The sequence below is a fragment of the Barbus barbus genome (assembly GCF_936440315.1).
Source record: "Barbus barbus genome assembly, chromosome: 34".
NCBI lineage: Eukaryota > Metazoa > Chordata > Actinopteri > Cypriniformes > Cyprinidae > Barbus > Barbus barbus.
In genome coordinates, this window is record NC_136762.1 from 22319219 (window position 1) to 22345888 (window position 26670).

At 39.1% G+C, this 26670-nt stretch overlaps 1 protein-coding gene across 1 annotated transcript in view; it reads left to right on the plus strand.

The window, feature by feature from the left end:
- Positions 1–9672: 9672 nt before the first annotated feature.
- The window catches only part of LOC306854122 (uncharacterized protein), a gene marked incomplete at both ends in the record, with an annotated part of 30945 nt that continues 13947 nt past the window's right edge, over positions 9673–26670 (plus strand). Inside the window, 9 exons of the mRNA XM_079391954.1 lie at positions 9673–11562; positions 11730–11940; positions 13058–13261; positions 19754–19860; positions 21104–21305; positions 21505–21668; positions 22466–22676; positions 24286–24432; positions 25650–25748. Coding sequence (XP_079248080.1) covers positions 9673–11562; positions 11730–11940; positions 13058–13261; positions 19754–19860; positions 21104–21305; positions 21505–21668; positions 22466–22676; positions 24286–24432; positions 25650–25748 — 3235 coding nt within the window. The remainder of the gene's footprint in view (positions 11563–11729; positions 11941–13057; positions 13262–19753; positions 19861–21103; positions 21306–21504; positions 21669–22465; positions 22677–24285; positions 24433–25649; positions 25749–26670) is intronic.

Here is a 26670-nt window from a genome sequence, read left to right on the forward strand (position 1 = left end):
AAGACATTATCTGCCTATGAGTGGCGCTCTATGCGCATTTAATACACAGGCTGTGTTTTAAAACCGTGTGAGCCGCCTACCTAGACAGCATTTTGGGGACCACATTCGCCTTTCGAAACAACAACATTTTTTAAATATCATAGATGCACCTAACAGTTTGTCCCAAACGCTGCTGAACTGCAACGATAACTGACAGAAATCAACGGAATGATGCACTAAAATGTTGTCTAGCTAGGGAACTCGCTGTATTTTTTGGAACACAGCCATATTTGGTCACTTCAGTTCTCTCCATTCATTCCTGCGATCAGCGTCCTGTAGTGCGCGTCTGGCTCTCTTCTCATCCTCTCCTGATTTTTCACTCGTCTTGAGGATGCTGTGCGGAATCAAACACTCATTCGTCTTCAGCATCAGCCGTGCAGGGTTTCCTCGCGGATGCTGAGGATCAGGTAAGACGTGTGTGTGTGTGTGTGTGTGTGTGTGTGTGTGTGTGTGTGTGTGTGTGTGGATAATGTGATTGCGCACACTCTGAGCATCACATCCACCTGCTGTTGTGTGTATCTGCAGCAGAACTCAATGTGTGCTTATATCACATGCTGTTTTTCTCGCGGTCGCATCTATCTGCCATGTATGCTATTTTCATTTAGCACGCATAGAAACTGAATTAATAAGTGAATGCTGTAATATATTATTTATACATATTGCTATGATGTTTAGTTTCTGCTATTTGTATTGTTATTGTTTTTGGTGGGTGTTTGCCCGTGTTTATAATAATAATCTGATTAATTCTTAATATAATAGTTACATAATGTTAAGTCTATTTATACAAATGTAGCCTATACTTATATTAAAATATACTTGTACATTAATACTCTTGTATTTAATTGTGTAAAAACTGCAGTCTCAATAAATAATGATAATAATAGTCTAGGCGTTATACAGTAGTTATCAGTATATATATATATATATATATGCATAATTTTTACATAAAGTACAACAAATATCAATATTGTTACTATAATGTATAACAAACAAACTATAAATCATGTATGTATTATAAAATTAGATTAAATTAAGTAAATCTGTTTTTTTGTGCTTGTGTATTTATGTTAGAGCTTATATTTAATAAAAAAACAAAAATATTATAATTGTAATCTGGTTAATTTTAATGCTACTTGCATAATATTTATTGGAATATTTATTCATATTATGCAATTATATCTATGTTAATTGATATTATTTCATTACCAATGCATAATGTAGCTTAATAATAATCAATTATGTAATAACATAGTAATTTTTAAAAGTATTGAAGTCGACAATATGAATAAATGCTTCTTTTAATATGTCTTCTCTGTTTACCTTTTGCAGTACAAGTCCAATAAGGAAATATGTACAGTATGCAGATATATGTTCCTATTGTGGCTTAAAACCGTAATGGTGTTTTGGTTCATGTAAACTCTTTCTTTACAAATCTTTACTTTTTTCCCTTTCTTTTTTAAAGAAATTAAGATTGAAAAGGAAAGCAGGAAAACTGATCGACAGGCTGATTAATTAGCATAAAGTTAATACTGTATTCCCTGCAATGCCAAAAATACAAACTCATTAGATACATTTTTCCTTGCATCATGCGACGTAAACTGTTAAGTGTACGCCATTCAAGAATTCAAAGTTTTTTTCCCTATCAGTTCTGAGTCAGCTATTCTGATTCTGTTGGCAGATCATGTTTGCTCAAGACAACACCAAGCAAAATACATACAGTATGCATCATAACCACTCACAAAAAAACAGGAACACAGTGCACACTTTTATTTTTTTTCACACTGTTGTGCAACTGAACACTCAAAATCCTTTAAATCAAGTTAAGAACATTTATATACAATAAATCCCCTCACATAAAGCTGAATTGCGTTTGAGGGGGAAAGGAGGCGTGGCCTCTGGGTTCATTTGGATGTTAATATTTAATTAGCACTGTAGCTCTGAGAGTGGAAATCGCTGCTTCCATATGGGAGATTCTTGAGAAAAGGGGCTAAAAAGACACATAAGGACAGGCAGATGTAACATGTTTCTCTAATCCAGGTCCCTTCTAGGTTAGCTGGTTGATTAGTGAACAGGTGCAGTGGACATGCTCTGAATGCATCATGGGAAATGAGGGGAATTTCATGCATCTTAATGACTATGACAGCAATTTGCCTCTTGAACTTCCTGCCGCCGGCCGCATTACTGCCAGTGGCACTCTGAATGTGTTACAATGTCATGAAAGAGGAAAAACAATGAGGTGGAAGTAACAGACAGACTCTCATGGCCGTTGGCTGTGGGTTTCATGCTGACGCCTTGAGGAACACGCTGTGAGTGTTTTATTTATACTTCATGTCTGCGACAGAAACCGCTTCAGTCAAGAGGATAACTGTCTGTCCTTACTGCATGTCAACCATCTCTCTCTTTTCCTTTTGCTCAATCTAAAGGTACTTCGCATATTAACACTAAACTGTAAAAAAGTCACTGCTTCGTGAAGATTAATTGCACAGATACTGTAAGAGATAGATTAAATTACACTAAACTGAATTTACACGTGAATTTACATGATACAAAAAAATAAAGTTGAATTTCATTAAAGTTCTAAAAAAGTTGAAATTGCTCAAATTATTTTGATGAGTCATGTAAAGTCATGTAAAAACAAAAAGTTGCCATAACTTACTGATCATATTTTTTTTTACAGTGTAGATAGACAAACAGATAAATCAACACACTCTCATGGAAATCCATAAAAAAAAAATAATGTTTTGGCAAATTGGTGGCTTTCTAAAAAATTTAATCAAATTTTATAAATTTATTCAAAATCATTATCTCATAAAATAGTCATTTTTGTCATGAGATTGATTGATGAATACATACTGTTCTAACTTTCGTGTTTTGGAAAATTGGTGGCTTTATAAAAATATGATGTTGTTTTTGTAAAAATCTAATTGCACGAATTCAAATGAAGTTGCCAATTTATAAAATAGCTACATATTTTCATCAGATTGACAAACGGACGGACGGACAGATAGATAGAACATTAAAAATGTTGCCAATGTGATGTATTTCTGGCATCAGGACAGCAGAATTACTGCAGGGCTGATGCTGCAGACTGCAATGAGAAACTGCATGTGGGATCGCATGTATTGAGTGACTGACCTCTTAGGAAGCTTTGCTTGTATCTATTTTGAGTTATAGGTCTCTGTCAAACATTATAGGTGCAAAAAGAAAATGTACAGAATATATAAGCTGAACATTTGTATTTAAATATGCTCGCTAATGTACATCTGAGTAAATACTAAGCTTATAGTTACATACTTTTTTAAGCTTAAAACTTAAGTACTTGCGTTTCAGCACATTGATGCAATTTTAATTGTATAGTATATCTTTAAGAAGTATTTATTGGAAGCACAATATTTAATTTAACCCATAATAAACTTAACATTTTCATTACAAAACAGTGACTGTGCTGTGTTAAATGACCATTTTTAAGTATATTGCACTTTGCAGAATTTACACTGGTATAGCACCATCTTCTGTCTAAATGGGATGAAACAACAACAACAACAAAAAAATTGGCCTGTAAATAAATAGACACAGCAAGTTTTGTGTTTGGCCTTTGTTAACCTCATCTAATAGATGTTTGCTAAAAAAAGCTGATATGTTTTTAATTATATGCAGTTGTTAAAGACACTGCATTCAAATGGCAAAGTGCTTATTATACAACATGTACAACAGTTCCAGGCCTTGAATCTGATTGGCAGAGTAGCGTTCCAAACGTGCTGGGTAACAGTATTGGGACATTTCACTGTTTGTATCACAGTGTTCGTGCATTCAAACAAACTGTTATTCCGTGCATTTAGTCTGTAGTTTCCGTTAATTCATGTTACGCCAGTAGGTGGTGACAAGAGACTGTGTTTATGAGCGAGTCATTTGAACCATTCACTTTGTTTACAAAAAAAAATCATGAATTAAACAAGTGGCTGTCATTGTATCATTTACTCAACCAAATTGTTCAGAAACACTGAACAGTTTGTGTCTTCCTTGAAGAGTGAAAGAATGTGAAACTTTTGTTAAAGCACTTTAATCGTGAATTCAATAAAAAATCTGTAAATTATGTTTATCCCCCTCGCAGATTTAGCGCTTATGATGCAAAACACAATGTCATGGTCCTAGTCTTCTGTCTGGTTAAAATTAGAGTTTAAAGCTGCAGTCGGTAAGTTTTGCCTCTTTGTCGCCATCTCTGTTTGAAAACCTGGAATTGCAGCTCTGTGCAGAATTATCATTAACAACATCAGCATTGTGTGACTATGAGTATAGTGTGTATTAGCGTGTAGATTTCAATTTCTGTACAGTCTAATCTAATTGTCATGCCATTCGAATTTCATATTAAGAAATTCTTTTAACCCAAAAAGCAAACTATGCTCCCTTCGAACTGGTTTTCTTTAAAATACAAATCTTGTGTAATCTTTAATCAGAAGCACATTTAAAACTGGAATATAATTTAATTTCATAAATGTGTTTCATAAACACATAATCCTTTCTGGATCACAATCCGCCATCAAAATGATAAATTTAATTATTCCAGCTGCTGTGAGAAAAGGCTATAAACGATGCGGCACCTGCAGGATCCTCACATGGGATAGCCTAGTAGCCGGGACAACGTCTTTATGTTTACAGACGTGAAGTAATGACGCAGTGCCATGCTTGAATTTCCTGCAGAAACCTACCCGTAACGCTCAAATTAGAAAACATTATTATAAACTAAACGTTGTGAATCGTGCTAAAGCAAGGCGGTAGTTTTGAACACTGGCTGGTTATGTACTTGCTCAAATATTGATTTCGGATCATTTTTTAACCCAAAAAAGTTACGGACTGCAGCTTAAAAAAAAAAAAAAAACATTTGCAAAACCACATCTTGTGCGGCCTGTTTTATATACTGTGTTGTTCTACAATAGTAAGCTTGGTTTGTAGTTATAAGTCACAATTCACCGCAGAGAAGTGCAGAGCAGGAATTCATCATGCATTCTCACTTGAACAAAGTGGAAACAAAGCCATCGCTGTGCTCTCTCATCTGTTCATTGTCAACTCGACATCCATCAGCCAGGAGGAAACCTCATCCCCCGCTGATTGAGCCGTGTAGAGATTCCTCCAGTCATTATAAGAGTCTGATTTTAAATTGGGCTTTTTCAGTTCATCTGACTGGTGCTTTGTTCCCTCTAATAACGCACTAATATATGAGAGAGAAACCACAGAGCGTTAGTTTGATCATCTGTGAGATTCATTGAATTGCAAGGCTCCGGTCCAGATGCTGTTAATGGCTGGTAATATACTTAAGCTTCATAGCTGCTTATAACTCTGTCCTATAGCCTTCATTTAGCATATAAACATATGAGGAATGTCTTATGTATAAATTTGTCACTAGCTCAATGAGGATGAGGAAGTCAGATAGTTTTTGGTTCATAGACATGTTTTTCTTTTGCAACCTTTATTAAAAATAAATAAAATGTATTTTTTTTATAATCCCAAGAAATCTTAAATGTCTGTAATTGCAGTATAGTTTTAAGAACATGCAACCTTTGCAGAATAATGTAACTAAAACTAAATCACCTGATGCACTTTATTATAGATCTAGACCTTTTTTTGCAACTTTCTGAGTAAAAAAATGAAATGAAACAAAAATGGCTAAATACCCAAGCAATTTCCATCTAACATAAAAAGTCAAATTTATTATAGTGGTTTTCGTATTTTCTGACACTTTCAGTTGCACAATATTTCAAATGTAATGAATAAGCTTGTGAATGGGGTCTGTCTATGGCACTGCTGACTTAAAGAAAGTAATATGCCAGTAAGTGTCACTATTAAGTCCAAGACTTAAGCATTACTCAGTACAAAAGGCTTAAAGTTTAGGTAGTTCCCCATTTATTTAGGGACTGTCACTATTTACTCACCCTCAGGTTGTTCCGAACCTGTATGAATTTCTTTCTTCTGCTCCCCATTGACCTTTGTGTGTGTTTTTTAAATGGAAGTTAGTGGGGACCATCATTTACATTTATTCATTTAGCTGACGCTTTTATCCAAAGCGACTTACATAGGTCAGAGGTCGCACGCCTCTGCAGCAACTAGGGGGTTAAGTGTCTTGCTCAGGGACACATTGGTGTCTCACAGTGGATTCGAACCCGGGTCTCTCACACCAAAGGCATGTGTCTTATCCACTGCGCCATCACCACCCTCTTAAATAGTTTGGTCCCCATATTCTTCAAAATATCTTGTCTTATGTTCAAGAAAAGAAATGTAAATGATGAATTTTCATTTTTGGGTGAACTATCCATGTTCTACCCAGAGTCCTGCTGCATGCCAATTCGCCTATATTATACTACAGCCTAAAAGTATGCACTCTTTTTGTGAAGAAAAAGAAGATACTTTTAAGTCTTTGTTGAAGCAGAAGAGTAGCTTTGAGACATACTAAAGCATCATAAAAATGTGCTCTGTCACATATTTATGTGCATGTTGTCATAATAAACGGCCTGTCAATCATCAAAGTTTTTATTAATAATTTATTAGAATGTATTCCTAGATTTTGGTGGTAGAATAAAAAAGTTAAATACATTGTGCATCAAAACTCCACACTCTGTAAACTGTAGAATAATTAGTGTTCATATCTATCTGTAAGCTAACCCTCCCTAGTGTTGGGCTGTGAAGTCTTTGAACATTTTAACTTGAGGACTTCTGAGCCTTTTCTGTGAAAGTAGGTCAAGTAGAAGGTTTGGTCAGTGTGTGTTTGGTATGAGAGAGTGTTTATGTGGAGCTTTTGGATGTCAGATTCATTTCGTTTGTGTAAATAATTAAATGATTCTGTGAAGCATTCATGTTGAATTTACAAAACAATATAATATTTATTACAATAATTTTACTGAATAATGTAATATTTATTTAAATCTTGCTGTGCATAACTGTTTTAAAAATAAAGGTTCCAAATAGGGCCTTTGCAATGCCATAGAAGAAACATTTTGGGGAAACAGTTATTTAAGAACCAAATCTTTCTTATTGTGAAGGAAATTATAATCAGAATAACCCTTTTCAACTGAAGAACCCTTGTTTTTAAAATTGTGATTAAATTGAGAAACTAAAAATTGTATATTTAAAAAAGTGTCAGCATAAATGGTGGATTTTATTTTCTGTGTACCTGATAAAAACTGCTCTGCTTTGTGCTCCTTTAAATTTTGAGTAGCTTGTTGCTTGACAAGCTGCATTTTCAAAGTAGCTTAGTTCTGACACTGGTTGTTTTCATTCTCTATTTCTGTCTACCTTCTCCTGACTCTACATGGTCGTGATGATCTGTTGCAGGGTATCTCTTGAGACGTATTCTAAATCTCTTCATACTGTCTGCGTTACTGTGACCTGCAGACCTGACTATGATGTGACTCGTCTCATGTGACTGACAAACCCTCATATTAACAATCAGTCTATGACAGTTAGTCATTGTCTCTGACAGCTCAACAGCGACTGTTTAAATTATTCCACAACATTTAGCATGAGCATGTCATTGGGGAATGGAGGTCAGTTTTTTTTTTTTTTTTTTTTTTGTTTTATTGTAACTTTCATCTTTACTGAATAAATTTCATGTACACAATAAAATAGTTAAATTAGTGACAGATTCTTCAAAAGCAAGGTATGTTTTTTTTATTGATCTTGACGTATGCGGAAAGCAAGTATTTAATTCGTATAAAATGATTACAGACATTTTTTAAAGCTTAGAAAGATGACGAGACATCATTATGATCGTAGGTGAACTGTAATGATTGACTGCAGATGCACAAAACCATCAGATGCACAAAGTAGGTCAAGAAAATGAACCATGCCAAGAAGTATAAATCCACAAAATATATTTTGTTTTCCTTGGACTGACAGAAGTCAGCCTAGCAAAATGTCTTAATGATAGATTTAGGTGATGGATTGTTTTTTGTTATCTGTTTATGAAAACAGCATTTAGTGGGGTTTAGATTTTGGTAAAATATATCATTTGTAATAGGGTCAAATTTACACTATATAATAGTATAAAGGTAATTTGCCTTCTTGTTGGACAATAGTCTTTCTTCAGCATGGTATCTATTAAGATACATCATTTGCTATTTTAGACACTTTAGAAGTTCAGCTTTTATTTATCTATTACAAAATCAGTTATTGCATCTGATTTCTTGGAAAATATGTTTCTGTTGAGAACATTTGTCTGCCGTTACCTCAGGGAATGACCTCCTACGGTTGAAGTTCTGGAGTGTAGGAGCTGTTCTTGTTGCTAGAGAGAACTGAGCATGAGTGTGCTTTTTCACTGCGTGGAGAATTATCAGTGTTTATAATACTGTATGAAAGAATTTCATGATTGAATAAAATATTACTCCAAATCCCGTTTGACTGAAGCATTAGAATATGTATTTTGCCATGGATTTTTTATTTTATAAAATCCTTTTAAGGAATTATGTGGTCATTTACATGGAGAAAATGCCCGGTGTTTGTGTTTACCAAGGAATTAGCAAAGTAGCAATGCTAAGGGAGATGTAATTTTTCTCAGATCACAGAATTATGCAAAAGAAATGCCAAAGAAGAAAAGTGGGTCCCACTTTATATTAGGTGGCCTTAACTACTATGTACTTACATCAAAAAATAAGTACAATGTACTTATTGTGGTCATATTGTATTGCAAAACACATTTGCTGCTATTGTGGTGGGATACGGGTAAGGTTAGGGACAGGTTTGGTGGTATGGGTAGGTTTAAGGGTGGGTTACGGTGTAAGGGATTGGGCAACAGTGTAAATATAAATGTAATTACAGAAATTAATTACAGATGTAATTACATATAGGTATTTTAAAAAATATAAGTACAATGTAAAAACACGCATGTACACAATATGTGCATTGTACCAAATGATTAATTGAAATGTAAGTACATAGTAGTTAAGGCCACCTAATATAAAGTGGGACCGAAAAGTGTACAGTAACCAGAAATGAAAGCTCTTGATACTTCAGGAATTGAAAAAAAAAAAAAAAAACTGTTCAATTTTCACACCACAACCATTTTCGAATGTGCTAATAAAAAAAAAAGTTTTTTTGAGAACCAAATTTGCACCTTACAATTCTTTATTAAGGATTATCTAATGCAATGTATAACCTGAAAATTGACATTGCTTAATTAACAGTCAATTAGACTAATCAACCAAATTATTATACTCTATTCATTGACTATCAGATACCAAATTGCCCCTAATTATAGTACTATTTCTCTTTAAGGTAAACAAAGAGTTTCTGCACAAAGAGAGGATTTGTGGATCTCAAAACATATACCGTCAAATCTTTTTATGGGTTTAAAATTTGAATATTGTACATGAACGTGTGTGTTTATGTCTACATTATTTCTTATTTGTATTTCTGTTACAGGTTTTATGTCAAGGCGTTTCTAAATCTGTTGTTGTTTACCCACCTTGACATGTTGAAGACAACTCCTTATGTCATCTTCTCAAAATCGGTATCTCATATAACAGTGTGAAAGATGCCAATACTTACTGTAGCTTTACGTTTGAAAGCGGTTAGAGCTCCAGACCTCAAGGGAGGATCAACGAGACTCTACATGAAAGCTTGAGAACACATGAACCTTCAGGAAACATGAGTGTGAATGATGAACACACCAGACCCTTTGGGACCAACATTGAAGATGGCTGTAAGGAAATCAGGAATAACAACAGACATGCTGAAGATTCCCTAGATGGTGATGCCAATGCTAATGAAATCCAAAGAGGAGATGGAGGAACAACTTTGGAGGCAACTGAAACCCTGTCCTCTGTGGTATCTCACACTGAGAAACAAATGAAGATGATTATCCAGGGGACAGATTCCCCATGTGATGACCCAGAGTTAGCTGAGTTTGAGATGCTGGAAAGTCAGGAACTAGAGGATGACGAAGAGAGCAGTATTCCTAAAGGAGATGTCAAGGGTGCTCTATCCACCAATATGATGCAGACCGAAGCAATGTCTCTGAAGGATGGCATAAGGTTCTCCCAGTTCATTTCAAGGGAGCAAGAGTCTACTGTTTGTCCTCAGTCCACTAGCAAAGAAATGGTGACCAGCATAGCAAGAACTGAGTTTAGCTCAGAAAATGATGTTTTTGTTTCTTGCCTCTCCACAATGTCTAGTCTTGGAGGAAGTCTTGCTAGTGCCCTGGACCATGCAGGTCGAACCCAAAGCTCTGATTCGTGGCATGCTCCCTCAGGGCCATACCGAACTCTCTCTGAAGACCTTACCCTTGCCTCACAGTCCTGTTTAACTATTTCAGATAAAAGCCGGAGCTCTGTACATACTGATGGCATGCATCATCCAGCAGGAAAAAGTGCAATACACATCGGCAGTGTTGATCACAATCTTAACTCTACCACCTTGCCTGAGGAACCCCTTTTAGAAGCACAAGAAAACAAACCAGCTAAAGACTTTGTAATGTATGAGAGCTCAGGTCAACTAACAAATGGCATGAGTGAATGTAGCATTGCAAGGATCAAGAAGGTCCCTAATGAATCAGGAAGTACCAGTCAGGACAATCTAGGAGAATCTGGAGTTCATGTAAAGGAGTACCAAGGAACAGAAGACAAGGCTCCAAATTTAAAAACAATATCATCTGAGAAGGAACCTTGCCAACCTCTTGTCTCAGACAGCACACAGTCTTCTTCACACAACAGAAGGTACTCCCATGATTCCGCTGTTGATATAAATAATAAACTCAAATACCAGGATGAGGAATCTCATAAAATTGCTCTTAAAACCTCACAACTAACCTCAAAGCATACACCTGTGCATTCTGGTGGTTCTGAACCCCAACCATACAAAAAGCAAACTTCTTTTGAAAAGACCCGAAGCTCTAGTGCATCGAGTTTGGAAAGGCGAAGACCTTGGGGCAGCCCGTCTCTCCCTGAGACCCCTTCATCCCCTAAGACCAACTATTCACCTCGGAAACAGTCACCTTCATCACCAGCCAAACCTATTAGCACAAGAGAAGCAAGTCAGGAACGAAATGAAACCTTACAGAAGGGAACAACTGGTTTGAGGCAACCAAGTAAAAGTTTTCTCAGTAGTAGTAGCAGTCTCCCAAAACCTTCCATTCCTCAACAACCCACTAGAGCAGAATTTGAATCTAAGAAGTCTTCTCCACCTCAAAAGCCCAAAAATGTTCGACCAAAAATCATAACATATGTCCGCAAAAGCCCTCAAGCAAAACCAATGTCTGAAGGTCCCTATGAAGTATCGACGCTACCACCAAGACTTACACCTTACAGTAGCACACCAACTTCAAAAGAGTGTAAGGCCGAGGGGTCCAGAGGCTCACCTGTGCTGAGCTCCTCTAATATCCTTTATGACAAGTATCGTCAGGAAGTGCAGAGGTCAGGGTACTACTCCTCTCCAGGACTGATGGTGTCTGGGATCAGGCCACCCAGCCACACTGTCCCCCATAAACTGGTGGGCAAATCTGAGAGTTTCCACGGGGAACTGCCAGATCAATATTTACAGGTAGGACTGTCAGAGACTCTCAGCTTCTAACACAGCACTACTGAACTCTAGATAAATGTGTTGTGCTTGTGAAAGCATGAGCAGTAAGCTTAATTTATTAAAACGCTCAACTGCTTTATTAAATTTGTGGTAACAAAGACATCAATAGATGCTTCTTACGGTTTTAGGGTGGTAGAGTGGTTCAGCAAAATACCCATGATGCTGCTGCTGCCGTTTTCCGCTTTCCGAGAGCCTTAAGGCCTCAGCTTGGCCTTGGAGCTGTCACCAGACAGCCTGCTACTAAGAACAGGACGGTATTACCATGTCAAAGGTCAGCGTCACCCCTCAGTTATACAGCTCCAGCTGTTCAGGCCCCAAGTTGTCACCAGGAACCTGCAGGTCAGTAGGCGCTAAAACCCTCAAAGCCAAGTCCCCAGTTGTCAGTTGACTTTCTTCAGAATGTGCAATGTTTAATTAAGCAGTATTGATTTGTATTAGACATTTTCTTAAAATATAGCTAGACATGAATCTAGATGATTATCTGCACAGCTCTATACCGCCAGTACCCAGAATCAGACTCATTTCTTAGCATAATGGCCACACACAGACATTCTATCAGCTGAGGTTATGAACTGCAGTCATTTTGGTTCTAGAACTGTATTGATTCTTACAGGCTTTACCATTTCTCTTTGAATTGTAAGATCCATGATGGCAAGGAGACTGCGGATATACCTTGTCACATACTTACAGCTTTGTAATATTTCCAAATCTCTTCGGAGACCCCAAAGCCTGTTGGAACTTAATTATCTTACATTTAGATAGAACTCTTTTAAATGTGATCTTAAGTTTAGTCCCTCCTTATTCTTCTTTTGCCAGTCAGTTGTATTCAATATCACCATGTCCTGGAAAATGTGCAAATTAATAAATCAGCCATTCAGATTATTTAGTCTTAGAAAAGCATCGCTAAAATGGTGAGAAATGTGACATGAAAATATCTGCACCCTTTCACTTTTTATTGGTTATTTTATTGATGCGCTGTATACAAACTACATATTTATCTATGCATAATGATAGTTATTTTTTAAAAGTGCTCTTTTAGACAAATGCTCCTTTGCATACAACAAAGATAAAATTACTCGTGCATATATAGCATACATGAAATTACCCCATAGCAGATCTATACAGGTGGAGCTGGGGAGGGTGGAGGGTTTCTGAAGCACGCTGCAAACTGCCACAGCAAACACCAGCTGAGTATTTGAATGTTGAGCAACAAGCTCATTGGCTGATGATGCAACTAAAACCAATTGGCTGTGCCTTGTGAATAATGATGTAATTATATCAGAATGAGATAGAACCTGCGCTAGCTAGAGTTTCATGACATAACTTTGTATTATCATGATTGATTGACTGATTGATTGATTGATTTTTGTGGAAAGTAATTCCAAGCCATGATATCTATTAATGAAGTTATGAGATTTGTTTGAGGGAATAGTACGATTTGTCTTCTGCTTTACAGTGGATCAGAAGAAACTAGTATTGGGTGTGGCCCCCAAATTTATGCTCCCCAAACCGGGTCAATCTGGACTGCGTGCTCCCGGCCTCTCCCATCTGCCTCCTGCTCGACTGGCCACCTTTGGCTTTGTCCGCAGTGCTAGCGTGTCTTCTGTGTCCAGCAACCAATCGAATGACAGCATACACAGTGACCCCTGCCGATCCAGCCGTGAGTGTTACAACTCTTTCTTTCATAAAACTATTGTCAGCCACATACAAAACACACTTGCTGGGGTACATAGATGTCACAGACCGGGACACCTGAGTTTAACAGTTCTGGGTTCAACAGATTTGTAGGCTTCTGCTAGTTGTGATGTTTATTGTACTGTTTATACCTTTAAGCTCTTGTAAGAATGATTCTCCTGTTTTGCATGTCAGTCTAAATTCTCAAAAGTGTAGGAATTACCGAAACGACCCATTCTCAGACCACATGCTCTAGTACTCGTATTGTGTCAGGATTAGTTTAGGCCTTTTGCATTATCCAACTCTTCCTGTCATAAGCCTTCTGCCTGGTAGATGCAAAGTACAATCAATGTCTGTATCACCCTGCCGGTTGCTCTGTGTTTGTGCGAGACAAGGTATCTCAAAACATAAGACAAATAAAGCAGTGTGTTACAGTCTTTTAAAATGGAATTTACTACTTAGTATCGAAATCCCAGTAAGTCTGAAATATCATCCATGAATAAAGCAGACATCATAATAGTCATTTTAAAGTTCAGACCACCTGTCATAAGACATGCTATATTACTTATTGCAGAATTACATTTAGTTCAATGGATTTTGAGTGTTTTTTTATGAAGTTGGAGAAATATAGAGACTGTGCGTATTGTTTTATAATTGCATTTGCCTGTGCTGTGGTGTGCTGAGAACAGCGTTGTTGTGAAACATAAAAAGAGCATTACTGCAGAAATCTGCCTCTGTCTGGTGCCTATGCACCTATTATATTCACAGGCAGGAAGCACTAATCTACAGATTTTTCTAGAAAACAAAAGTTGTGTTATGATTCTCCAGTCTTTTTTCTGTTTTGATTTCACTAAATGACTAAATGAATAGATCTGATCGTTATAACCAGACATTATCTACATTATTTGGCAAACTGTGCTACTGCAGCATATGATTGCTTTGTAGTCATTAATTTAGATCAGATTCTGTACATCATATACAATAATTTAGGTCAGATTTATTTTTTAAATTTTTTCATTTGTAAAGACATAAAATGACAGAGTGATTTTTAAGTTTTGATATATTTACAGTAGAAACTTAACAAAATATATTCATGGAACATGATCTTTAATATCCTAATGATTTTTAGCATAAGAGAAAAATCGATCATTTTGACCCATACAATTTGACTACTGCTACAAATATACCCGTGCTACTTAAGACTGGTTTTGTGGTCCAGAGTCACATATCTAAATCTCTTTCCTTCCTCCAAGTAACTGATTGCTGCTTGAGAAATCTGCATTAATACTGAAATTGTTAGTTTTTTTCCTTCTTGCTTAATAAAGGCTGTTTCATGCCTCGAGCATGAGCTTGCAAACTTCAAAGCATCTTGGGCTGCCTCCTTAATTGCCACACAAGCTGTTATTCCTCAGTTTCACATATTTCAGGGAACTACCATACTTTACAAAACTTCTTGTTTTTCCCCTCACAAACAAGATTTTGAGGGACTACCTCAGTACAGTTGGTTAAAAATACTTGCTGTGCATCATAAATTATTTTTAAAGGCTAAAAAACAATTTTCTGTCAATTTTCTTTTTCTGTTTTCTCAATATGGGGAAATTTTCAATTTAATACTTAAAGATTCAGTTCTCCCTGCAGAATATCCAATTTGGACCCCAAGGGTTTGCTGTTTTTAATGAGTGATCTTGTCATCTCCTTGTAGTGGATGATTACAAAAATACAGTCAAAATAAAATTATACCTCAGCGTGGATATTGTAGTCTAATATATTTTAGAATTTTGAACAAAATTATAATTTCAATTTTCAATAAAATCTCACATATTCACAGGAAGTAGCTTACTTTACATTCAAATTAGTGTAGATACCAACTGAAAATGACAAACTTAAAATGTATATCAAAGTTTGGCTGGTTAGCATGGTCCAGTTAGCCCCTACTTTTTATGAATTGGACATGCTTATAATTGTAAGAATTTGACTCTGTACAGTAAGTTTGTCCAGGAATTATAAGCCTCCTTAATATTTGTATTTAAACAGGAATTCGAGGCATGACATTTCGAAGGGCTTGTCCTTACATTCAAGGCTTGAGTGTCCTCTTATTCATTTATAGACTATTTCACTGCAGTCATTCCCCCAAGACTGCAGATAAATGCTGAGTCTAGCAAACAGTGTCACTAAACTGCTGAGTGTAATGTATGTGTTCTCACAATATAAAGACTGCGATTCTCTCTCTCTCTCTCTCAGGTTTATAGTTGACTTTTCTTGTACGGACAGTGTGTTGATAAACCACACCCTTGTTTAGCATCCCATTATGACATCAGCAGACGTCCCGACATGTCTGAGGCTATAGTGGGGACACATTTGTCTCTCAGCTCGGACAGCTGAGGGGTCAACAGTGGCGCCTTCGCGTCCCAATTTTATGTCCCCTCTTAAAAACCCAAAGACTCCTGGCTTGTTATTTAAATCCAGAGACATGTACATGCATGTGGCATTTTTGTTCGATGCCATGGTAGATAAAACATAAAGGACAGCTGTCGACCCTACCCAAGTTAGAGTGTCCACAACAAGGCCTGAGTCACCACTTTCACTCTTATTTCCTCTCTGGGAAAGTGGAGGAGAGAAAGAGGAGTTGGGCTTCTACTATTTTGCAAGGGTTTTAAGTTAAAGTTTAATCTTTAAGTCTTCTCATAATGCAGTATAATTAATCTTTAAGACTCAATTGTTGGTTTGGAGCTTTTTGGCAACTCTGTGGAGTTTTAATATCAGATTGGCTTTATGAAAGCAGATGATGTTTATTGTTATCTCAAGCCTGGATGTGTTTCCTCTACTAACGGACAAATTGGCAGCACAAATGTTTTCATTACTGGGGTATTTTGTACCACTTTTCACTTTCGTTTTAAAAAGGGATATTGAAAAGCAAGACCTGCACCCATGTAAGTGTTGGCTGTGATTTATTAATATCACATACATTTTTAAAGAGGGCCATCTGACTTAGTCGTGGGCCATTTGACTGATTGGAATTAAATCAGCCACATTGTCAGTGATTATTAAAAGCTTTTATTAATATTTTAATTTTATTTTAAAATATATTTTAAAATGTTGATCTTTAAGGTTGTTCCATGTCATGTTTAGCTCACTATAGAATTTCTTTTTATACCTTTTTAAGTTTTAATAAGATTTTCCAGGTGTGTGAAAAAAAAGTTCTATTTGCAGTTTAAGGATAAGTCTGCTGATTTTCAACCAGATTTGTATTGTCGTCGGAAGTATATGTAAATTAACAATGTGTGCTGTTTCTCCGTGTTACCTGCAGCAAGATCTACTTATTCGTTTATATACATTGTATTCCTGCTCACAGGGAGTGGGTGGTGCCAAAATCAAAAGAGCCTTAAGTTTTGTTTTGTTTTGTTTTGTTTTTTGTCAAAAGGAAATGCCACAGCCCCTTTTCTGTATTGATATATATATATATATATATATATATATATATATATATATATATATATATATATATAGAGCGAGAGAGAGAGAGAGAGAGAGAGAGAAAGAGAGAAAGAGAGAGAGAGAGAGAGAGAGATAGATAGATAGATAGATAGATAGATAGATAGATAGATAGATAGATAGATAGATAGATAGATAGTTATTTTAATATATTAATAAGAATCTATAGAAAGAAACATACTGTTCCTTCATATAAGGCAGTAAAATCTTTAAATGCTGCATCATAAATAATGCACATGTCCTGCTGTAGTGTATCAGTCTATCTCCTGCTGAGATGGACACAGTCATTCTTCTGACAATATTTGGAGCATTTTTTCCCTCTGCATTTTAACATCATGTGATGTTTTTACTCATATATTTATTACAAGTTACTCAAATTGCATTGCTCATGCATTTATTTATATTTTTTTACTACAGAATCCTTAAAAGACTTTAAGTGACTTTAACTTTTCTTTGGTGGAATTCATTGTTTGTTTTGAAGCCATTATCTGTGCTTTTCTGAATAACGTATTCGACTTTGGTCATAACCTGTAGTACACACAGTTTAGTTTAATCCTTGAAAACTTTACACTTGACTTTATCGATCTCAGTTATTGTCCCATTAATCATGATTTGAGTCACATTTATCTCACCTTGCATCCACTTTTCAATTACTTTTTTAGGCTGTAGTAGGATGTATGAGCTTGAAGGAGGATGTGTCAGCATTTTCAAGACCTTTGTTGAATCAGGAAATCTGGCTAGAAATCCATTATAAATCTGAGATGAACAGACTAAATGGGAAGATGGAGACAACACGTCTGCAGTGTCAGCAGAACGTTGCATATAACTCTGTACACCACCATTAGTTTGTAGCACATAATTCAGCTCAGGAACTTCTAATAAATACATTTTAAAAATTCAGTAGTTCACCCCAAAAACATTACAATTCTGTCATGTTTTACTCAACTTCATGTTGTCCCAAAGTCATATGACTTTATTGTATGGCTAAAAGAAAGTCATACAGGCAGGTAACAATGCGAGGGTGAGTAAATGATAGCAATCTTTATTCTTGGATGAATTATGGATGCTGTTAAGAGAGTTAACAACTTATAGGCTATGCATACATTTATACAAACATACACTATATTGCCAAAAGTTTTCGGACACACCCTTCTAATGAACATGTTTGACTACTTTAGTAATCTCCATGAGTGCAAATCTTAATGTTTAAGCATATAATAGTATTCTAGGGAATTGTGTGCTTCTAATTCTATAGCAACAGTTTGGACAGGACCCTTTTTTATTCTAACATGGCAATGCCTATAAAGCAAGGTTCAAAAAGAAATTATTGATTCAGTCAGTGTGGAAGAACTTGACTGGTCTGCAGAAAGCCAAGTCCTATTCCCAGTTGAACACCTCTGCTATGACTTTAAATGCAGAACTCGAGCCAAAAACTTTGACGCCCTAGGCGAAATCCCTATCAGCACCCTGCTGATAAAAATATTAATTCTGCTGTTAAAAACAAATAAAGAAACAGTGTAGGAGAGTGGTTATTTTGTGCAAACAGTGAGAAACGTACTCGGTTACTGTCATAACCTCGGTTCCCTGAGATACGGAAGGAGTACTGCAATGTTGATAAAGACGCATTTGGGAAAAAGCCTTTTTCACCTGAACTGAAGCCTTATTCAGTCACGCACACTGAAACTGCATGACTATTGGTTCGTGCAGTGTGTAAAAAACGAACCAATGGGTCAGCAGCGGAGTTGCACAAGCCTATGGTGACGAAGCCTACCAGAGCCCACCAGAATGGGCGGAGCCATCTGGCTAAATAAGAGGCCGATTTGCCATAGGATCCTCAGGTTAATTTGACTGAAGTGACGACTGAATCGTGCAGCTACCTAGCACGGCAAAGTACGCTGTACTCGTTCCGTATCTCAGGGAACCGAGGTTACGAGAGTAATCGAGTACGTTCTCTGTCGATACTCCACTCGTACTGCGTCTTGATAAAGATGCATATGGGAACTCAATTCAATCACGCGGTGCTATGGTAGAGGAATGACTGCATAATATACCTCCTTAAGCATTCAATTGCCCAGAAGTTACGGCCAACCTAGGTGATCGCTCCATATGACTCTTACATATTCAGTACTCCCAGGACCGAAAGTATGCAAGCAACCAACCAGAGAGCTTGAGCACGTCGTGGTCAAGGACTCCCCATCAGAATTGTTCCCATAACGTAGTATGTGTGCCCACTTAAGCAGAGAGGACTCTGGCCTGTAAGGCTGGTACGCCCAGGTTATAAAACCTAGCAAATGTGGATGACGAGACCCAGCCGGCCACCGCACAAATCTCTGTAATAGACACACCGCCAAACCACGTCCATGATGAGACGATGCCTCTGGTGGAATGGGCTTGTACTCCATTGGGGCATTGCAGGTCCAAGAAAGAGTAGGCCAGCATAGCGGTATCCACTATCCAATTAGAGAGTCTCTGCTTTGTTACCTGATGCCCTTTGGCGCGGTTACCAAAGCTAACAAAGAGCTGTTCCATTTGCCTAAAGTAGGCAGAACGCTCAAAGTAAATTCCCAAAGCTCTGACAGGGCAGAGCAAGGATAACTCCCGGTCCTCTTCAGAAGGAGGAAGCACGGCGAGCGTGATGACCTGAGCTCTGAATGGAGTGGAAAGCACTTTGGGCACATAACCATGCCTTGGTTTCAGGACGGCCTTGTAGTTGTTGGGCCCAAATTCCTGGCAGGCAGGGCTAATGGAGAGCGCCTGTAGGTCTCCTACTTAACTGACGCTAGTGCTAGAAGTGGAGCAGTCTTTAGCGACAGGGACCGAAGGTTGGAAGACTGTAGCGGCTCAAAGGGAGGGCCCTTCAGGGCCCTCAACACAGTGGACAAATCCCATGTTGGGACGGTGAGGGGCCGAGGCGGATTCAGCGTCTTGGCTCCCCTCAGAAAGCAGATAACTGAGTTGTTGATGCCCATCGACTGGCCTGCTATAGGGTCATGGAAGGCCGCTAAAGCTGCTATGAACACTTTGAGTGTGGACGGGGAACGTCCCTTATCCAGCAGCTCCTGCAGGAAGGACAGAACCATCGATAACTCAGAGGTAGATGGGTTTTCACTGCGGTCTAGGCACCAGGTGGAGAAAACAGACCACTTAAGGGCATAGAGGTGTTTTGTAGACGGGGCTCTGGCCTCAGAAATGGTGTTTAACACTCACTCTGGGGGGCTAGTAGGCTCCCGTCGAGCGGCCAAAGGTGAAGAGCCCACAGCTCAGGCCATGCATGGGGTGGAACCCGTGGTTTCAACCAGCGTTGAAGGGGCCGCATGCGAAGCAGGCCCAGCTGTAGCACTGGCTATGCTGCGGCCATGAAGCCCAGCATCCTCTGAAATGCTTTGATAGGGCGAGCGGTGCCGTTCTTGAAGGTGGCCGCGAGTTTCTGTATGGCCAGAGCGCGTTCTGGCGCGACCACTTCTCTCATCTGAGCTGAGTCTAGAACTGTTCCCAGGATCAATACCCGCTGGCTGGGGGACAGTGTGCTCTTGGCGAAATAGCCACCTAGAGCACCTGGGGCTCAGGGTCAGAGGATAAGGGTTCTGTGCGATAGTAGCTCCACCTCTGACTGGGCCAGAATGAGCCAGTCATCGAGGTAGTTGAGAATGCGGATTCCCATCTGTCTTAGAGGGGAAAGAGCCTATTTCATGCACTTTGTAAAAGTGCGGGGGGCCAGAGACAGTCCAAAGGGAAGGACTGTGTACTGATAAGCCACTCCCTCGAAGGTGAATCTCAAGAATCATCTGTGATGGGGCGATATCTGGATGTGAAAGTATGCGTCTTTCAGGTCCAGAGAAAATAACCAGTCCCCTGTGCGAATCAGCGAGAGAATCTGCTTCAGCGTGATCATCCTGAACGACCTCTTCATGAGGGCACGATTCAGGCATCTGAGATCGAGGATGGGCCGGAGGCTGACATCCTTTTTGGGGACGAGGAAGTAACAGCTGCAGAAGCCTGACTCACTCTGAGCTGGAGGAACCCTTTCTATAGCTCCTTTTTCCAGCAGAGTCATCACCTCTGAACGTAGAACGTGGGCGTTCTCGCTTTTCACCGAGGTGGAGACCACGCCGCTGAAATGTGGGGGTCTTCGAGCGAACTGGAGTGAATAACCTCATTTTATTATCCCCATAACCCACTCTGACACTCCGGGGATGGCCTGCCAGGCCTCGGCCCGCAAGGGGTTGGATAAACTCGATTGACCGGCTGTACGGGGGCAGGGCACTCATGAGGAACGGAAGAGGAAATTTGCTCTCTTTTTGAGAATGTTTGTGTTTTATTTTTCCTACTATCACAGCGGGCGGTTGCTTGGGTGCTTGTACGGGCCCTGTATTTGCAACAAACACATTGCCCTCTGCACCCGGAGATGAACGGGGTGAAAAGAGGTTTAAGAGAGGCTGTTTGGTGGGTGGTCCGGCTGTGGCGGGACTTGGTCCTTTCTTCTTCCTGTCCTGCAGATCAGGAAGACGCTGGAGGCGCCAGGTCCAACGCCATCTTAGGTCGGGGGCCCTGGTGCTTTGGAAAGGCGTGGTGTCTGGCTGAGCGGGAACGCCCTCGCATCTGCTGAGTCTTGGCAGGCTGAGGAGCGGGGGCGGCAGGTGCTGGCTTTGCTATGTCGGCGTAGGCTTAGGGCGACTAGAAGCAGCTGCAGCGCTTTGGCAGGAAGTGGCCTCTGACGACATCTGTGCCTCTGTGAAGCGCTCAGAAAATCCTTCGACCGCAGGTCCAAAGAGGCCGTTGGGGGAAATCGGGGCATCAAGGAAGGTGACCTTGTCTGCATCCTTGATTTCCATCAGTGTGAGCCACCTGGCCATGGACCTCCCTATCGCCTGGGCGGTGGTCTTGGTGGCGCGCAGGACCAGGTCTGTTACACTTCTCAGCTCCCTGAGAGTCGCAGGATCAGGCTCAGACTCGTCCATTGCAGAGAGGAGTTTGGCCTGATAGACCTGGAGAACCGCCATAGAGTGGAGTGCCGAAGCCGCTTGTCCAGCTGAAGCGTAGGAGCCTCCAGCAAGCGCTGAAGTGGTCCTGCATGGCTTGGACGGGTGGGCGGCCTTTGCCTTCCAGCCGATAGCAGTGGGTGGGCAGAGGTGCGCACCTACTGCTATCGGCAAGGATCGCTGGCGAGGGGCCTGACGGCGCCCCGGCAGGAACCACTCGTCCAGACGGCTGCGAGAGGGCTCCTCTGGTGGAGACCACTCCAATCCCAGCTCTTCAACCGCGGGGGCAGGGTCAGTTACTGAGCCCGACAGCTCCTCTGCGTCCGAAGCTGCCAATGACATGCTGTCATCGGCCAGCTCTACGTCACTCCCACCGAACGAGACCCGATCACTCGTGCTGGCAGAGGGACGCTGGTCAGGTTGGAAAAAAAGGACAGGAGAAACCTGCCCCGCTGTTTTTTCCTCACAGGTCCCTGGGAGGAAGAACACGGGAGGGCACGAGGGGTGGAGTCGCTTTCTGAAAAGAAAGCTATCCAGGAGTGCAGAGAGGCGAGACTGATGTTCTCGCAATGAGAGCAATCAGATCTAACGAGTGCGGCATCCGCATGGGATTTCCCCAGGCAGGAAACACACTCGCTGTGGCCATCATCGGCGTGCAGGAGAGACCTGCACGAATCGCAATAATGGCACGGCATTTGCAACAACGCCGGCTCTTTTAGATAGAGTGTAAATCGCCGGATGGTGGCAGCGAACGGGACCAGAACTGCTGCGATGCTGGGGTGCGAGGAAAAGGAGGCGGATCAGCTGAGCAGATTGAGTTCGCTGGGTCCAACTGCGAGGTGTGTCAACGGCGAGCAAGGCTTCTGGGATCAGCGGAGGCGAAGTCGTCGTCGCTGAAGGAGAAGAAATCTGAGGATCCTTTGGCGAAACGTCCGCTTATATAGCCAGATGGCTCCGCCCATTGTGGCAGGCTCTGGCGGGCTCCGTCGTCATAGGCTCGTGCAGCTCCGCTGCCAACCCAACAATCCAATCAGCTCTCGAAGGACGAAATCAAATTCCGCCCTCTCATTTCAGATGCTGTTTCCCTCGGATATACGTCACAGTAGAGAAGAAAAGACAATCGCAACTTCCGTTTCATGCCGACTTTAAATAAGAGACATCATTTACGTTATATTAAACTTTACAGTACATGTCTTACTACCCGGGGATCCCTTTAAGCGCTGTTGGAAGCGAATGAAAAAAAAGTTTTAAAGTAAGGTTGCGTTAAATTTGACAAAGTGGTTTAATAAAGTATATTGATCTTGTAAATTAGCTAATTTTACTACACCAATCTTTTTTATTGGCTGTAAAAGTTTTATATGGAATATTACACGACACATTGAACCTTTAACAATGCATTCGCGTATAAATGCCCACCGTTTAGACCAGTTTCACATGAAACATGATTTCTCGACTGCCACAATATTGCAACAAAATACTTTGTGCACGTTTTATGTACCAATATTTTAAACTGGCCTTTGAACTTGCATGGCAAAAAAAAAACCTTACCTTGCCAAAACACTGACAGAACCCACTGATCTAATGGCATTGATGAGTGCTCCAAATCCAAATGCAAACTTTGCGTGCAACAGTCAGAGGCAGCAATTGACAGCGCTCTGATCAAATGGCAAAAAGCCATCATCAGAATGACAGTACTCTAGCCCAGTGATGTTGGGGGATCCAGTGGGGGCGGCAATCATTTTTCAGGGTGCCACTCTTGATCACAACCCTGTTAAAATGTAGTGGCAGTACGTGTGCTCATTGGCGCCCCCTCCAGCTGGTGGTGCTCTAGGCAACTGCCTAGCTTGCCTATGCCTAGAAACGGTACTGCTCATCACCAAACACCAATGACTTGTACATACTGCTATATGGACAAAAGTATTGGGGCACCCCCTTCTTTAGAACAGAAAAAGGCACTTCCAAATCTGTGGCAACAAAGAATGAAACATAATTCATGTATTTAAAAATTGTATTTCCATCTCTATTGCAACAGTTATGGAAGTGTCTAAAATACCCATATGTACAAGTCAGTGGTGTTTGGTGATGAGTTTTTGGCTCGAGTTCTGCATTAAAAATCACACCAGAGGTGTTCAGCTGGGATCAGGACTTGGCTTTCTGCAGACCAGTCAAGTTCTTCCACACTGACTGAATCAATCATGTCTTTTTGAACCTTGCCTTATACACAGACGCATTATCATGTTACAGTGGGGGTGTCCCAATACTTTTGGCAATATAGTGTACATACACACATACATATTTAAAATATTCATTTAAGAGATGTTTTATCCAAAGTGAGTTATGAATGAAAATACTCTGAGTATAACTGATTCATTAAAGGGAGGAAACAAAACAAATACTGCTACCATAGAAATGCTTAATTGTATAATCAGTTTAAATGTATAATATGTTCTATTTAATTGTATAACAAAAGTATAATCGTATATGGGACAGTAGAGAAATGATTTTTTTCTTCAAAGCCGCCTTCTTTCGCTCTCCACAGGTCCACACAGCAGCAGTGATGAAACTCTCCTCTCACGCTCTCTTCTCCCTCCTGCTGAGAGCAGTGGTGGCAGGAGTCAGAACCGCAGCAGCCCCCCGCCCCCAGCCCGCCGATCTCTGCACCCGCCCCCTCGTGCATCACCCGTGGGTAAGTGATGCCACCGCCAGCTCGTTTATTATGTGACCAATGTTGTGTCTCGGTGAAGTCACATGACCCTGTGTGCAGAGGCGTGTCAGTGACAGAGCATGCTGCTGTCACCATGACAACAGAATTCATACTAATGAATATGAATGTTTAATATGAAAATAACACACATTTACACCACTGTAATGTGCATAAACACCTCTGTCATGCACAATAATTGTACATCAGCTGCGTTTTTGCAGAAATACAAAAAATATTATCTGTACATGTTACAGATATCTGTTTATTGTGGGATGTCAGAATTGTAAATATAATGATCTATTATCACAGTTGCACTAAATAAACACATGTATATATTTTTGTTGTCTGTATGTGTTAAACAGTCACTAAAGTAGCCTGTTGATAACTGAATACATCATTAGAATAATAATAGAATAATATTCTCACTCTGTCGACTATTCTAGAAGATTATGCAAAACCTAGTTATTATGGACAAAATCAATTCATTTTTTATTCCCTCTAATAGAGAAAAATCTTAGAAAACAATGAGCGTCATAATTAAGCAGAATTTCATTTGTTAAATCAAAATGCAGTAAAAACAATAACATTGTGAAATACTATTATAATTTAAAATAACTATTTTTATTTTTATTTTAAAATACCATTTATTTCTGTGATGGCAAAGCTGAATTTTCAAGCAGGCATTACTCCAGTCTTGAATGTCACATGATCTTTCAAAAATTATTCTAATATGCTAATTTGCTGCTCAAGAAACATTTCTGAAGACCGTCTTAATAAAACTTAATCAATTGTGATTGTTTTTGCTATTTTTTGTTGAATGGAAAGTTCAGTATAAACACATGCTCTTCAGTGTTGATTTCGAAAAATATACATTAAAATATTCTTGAAGAGCTTTTTATCATATGATTTCATATCATCATAGTTGTTCATGCTGACTTGACACTGCAGTCACAGTGTATTAAAGAGAACATTAATGGGCCAAGGGCTCCAGCTAGTGGACACTTTAGGCATTTACTTCATCTTTATATAAAGCTGGTTTTGATTGCAGAATTTATCTGTGAGTTTTTGGATTAGAAGAACCATTTGATTTGATGGTACTCCGTATTTTTCCATAAATGTGTTATGTGTACATATTGTTGGAACTGTAACTAGTTCTCATTTATAACAGTGAGACATATAAATATCAGTTTCTCATTCAGCCTCTAGAAAGGAGTTTCAAAGGGATGGAGAAATCACACGCCCCATTGTGTCGTCCCCGAAGAGGTTTGCAGTGGTCTCTCCCAAGCCTCAGTCCCCTGGTGAGTGTGTGATGTCTTTTTATTCTGCTCTACTGCTGCCGCTCCTCCCATTGTCATTTTCCATCCCTCATTAACCGGCTACTTGTGGTTGTCATAGCAACACTGTGAAGACTAAAGACTTCCATTAGGAAACCGGAGAGTGATTCCTTCACTAATGCTTCTCGACTAATGGAAGCTAAATTGACACCCTATATAGGTCCTAAAATAAGAATAATAATTTATTTGAATCTGATATTTTGCTATTTTTTTTGTTTCCTCAATAATTCAGTTGAAATACACAATAAATTGAAATACCAATATATATATATATATATATATATATATGTAATCTCATTTACAAGTGAGATATATGCATATTTATAAAAAGTTATTCTAAAGTCTTGTATCGGATTGGATTTTACTGTTCAAAAGTAATGTTTTTTTTTTTTTTTTTTAAAAGTCTCTTTTGGTCACCAAGGCTTAATTTATTTGATCAAAATCACAGTAAAACAGTAATATTGTGAAATATTTTTACAATTTAGAATAACCATTTTCTATTTTGATATACTTTAAAATGAAATTTATTCCTGGGATGCAAAGGTGCATTTTCGTGAGCAAATACTTGATCACATGATCCTTTAGAAATCATTCTAAGATGCTGATTTGGTGCTCAAGAAATATTTCTTATTATTGGCAATGTTGAAATCAGTTTTTGCTGCTTAATATTTTGGAGGAAACCATGATACATTTTCTTCAGGATTCTTTAATGAACTTGAATAGTAAATTCAAAAGAACAGCATTTGTTTGAAATGAAATAATTTTGTAACATTATCATTTATATAAAAAAAAAAAAAAAAAAAAAAATTAAATCTTACTGGCCCTAAACTTTTGAACAGTAGTGTGTGTATCTACTGTATACATGTATGTACATTTTAAAATTCAC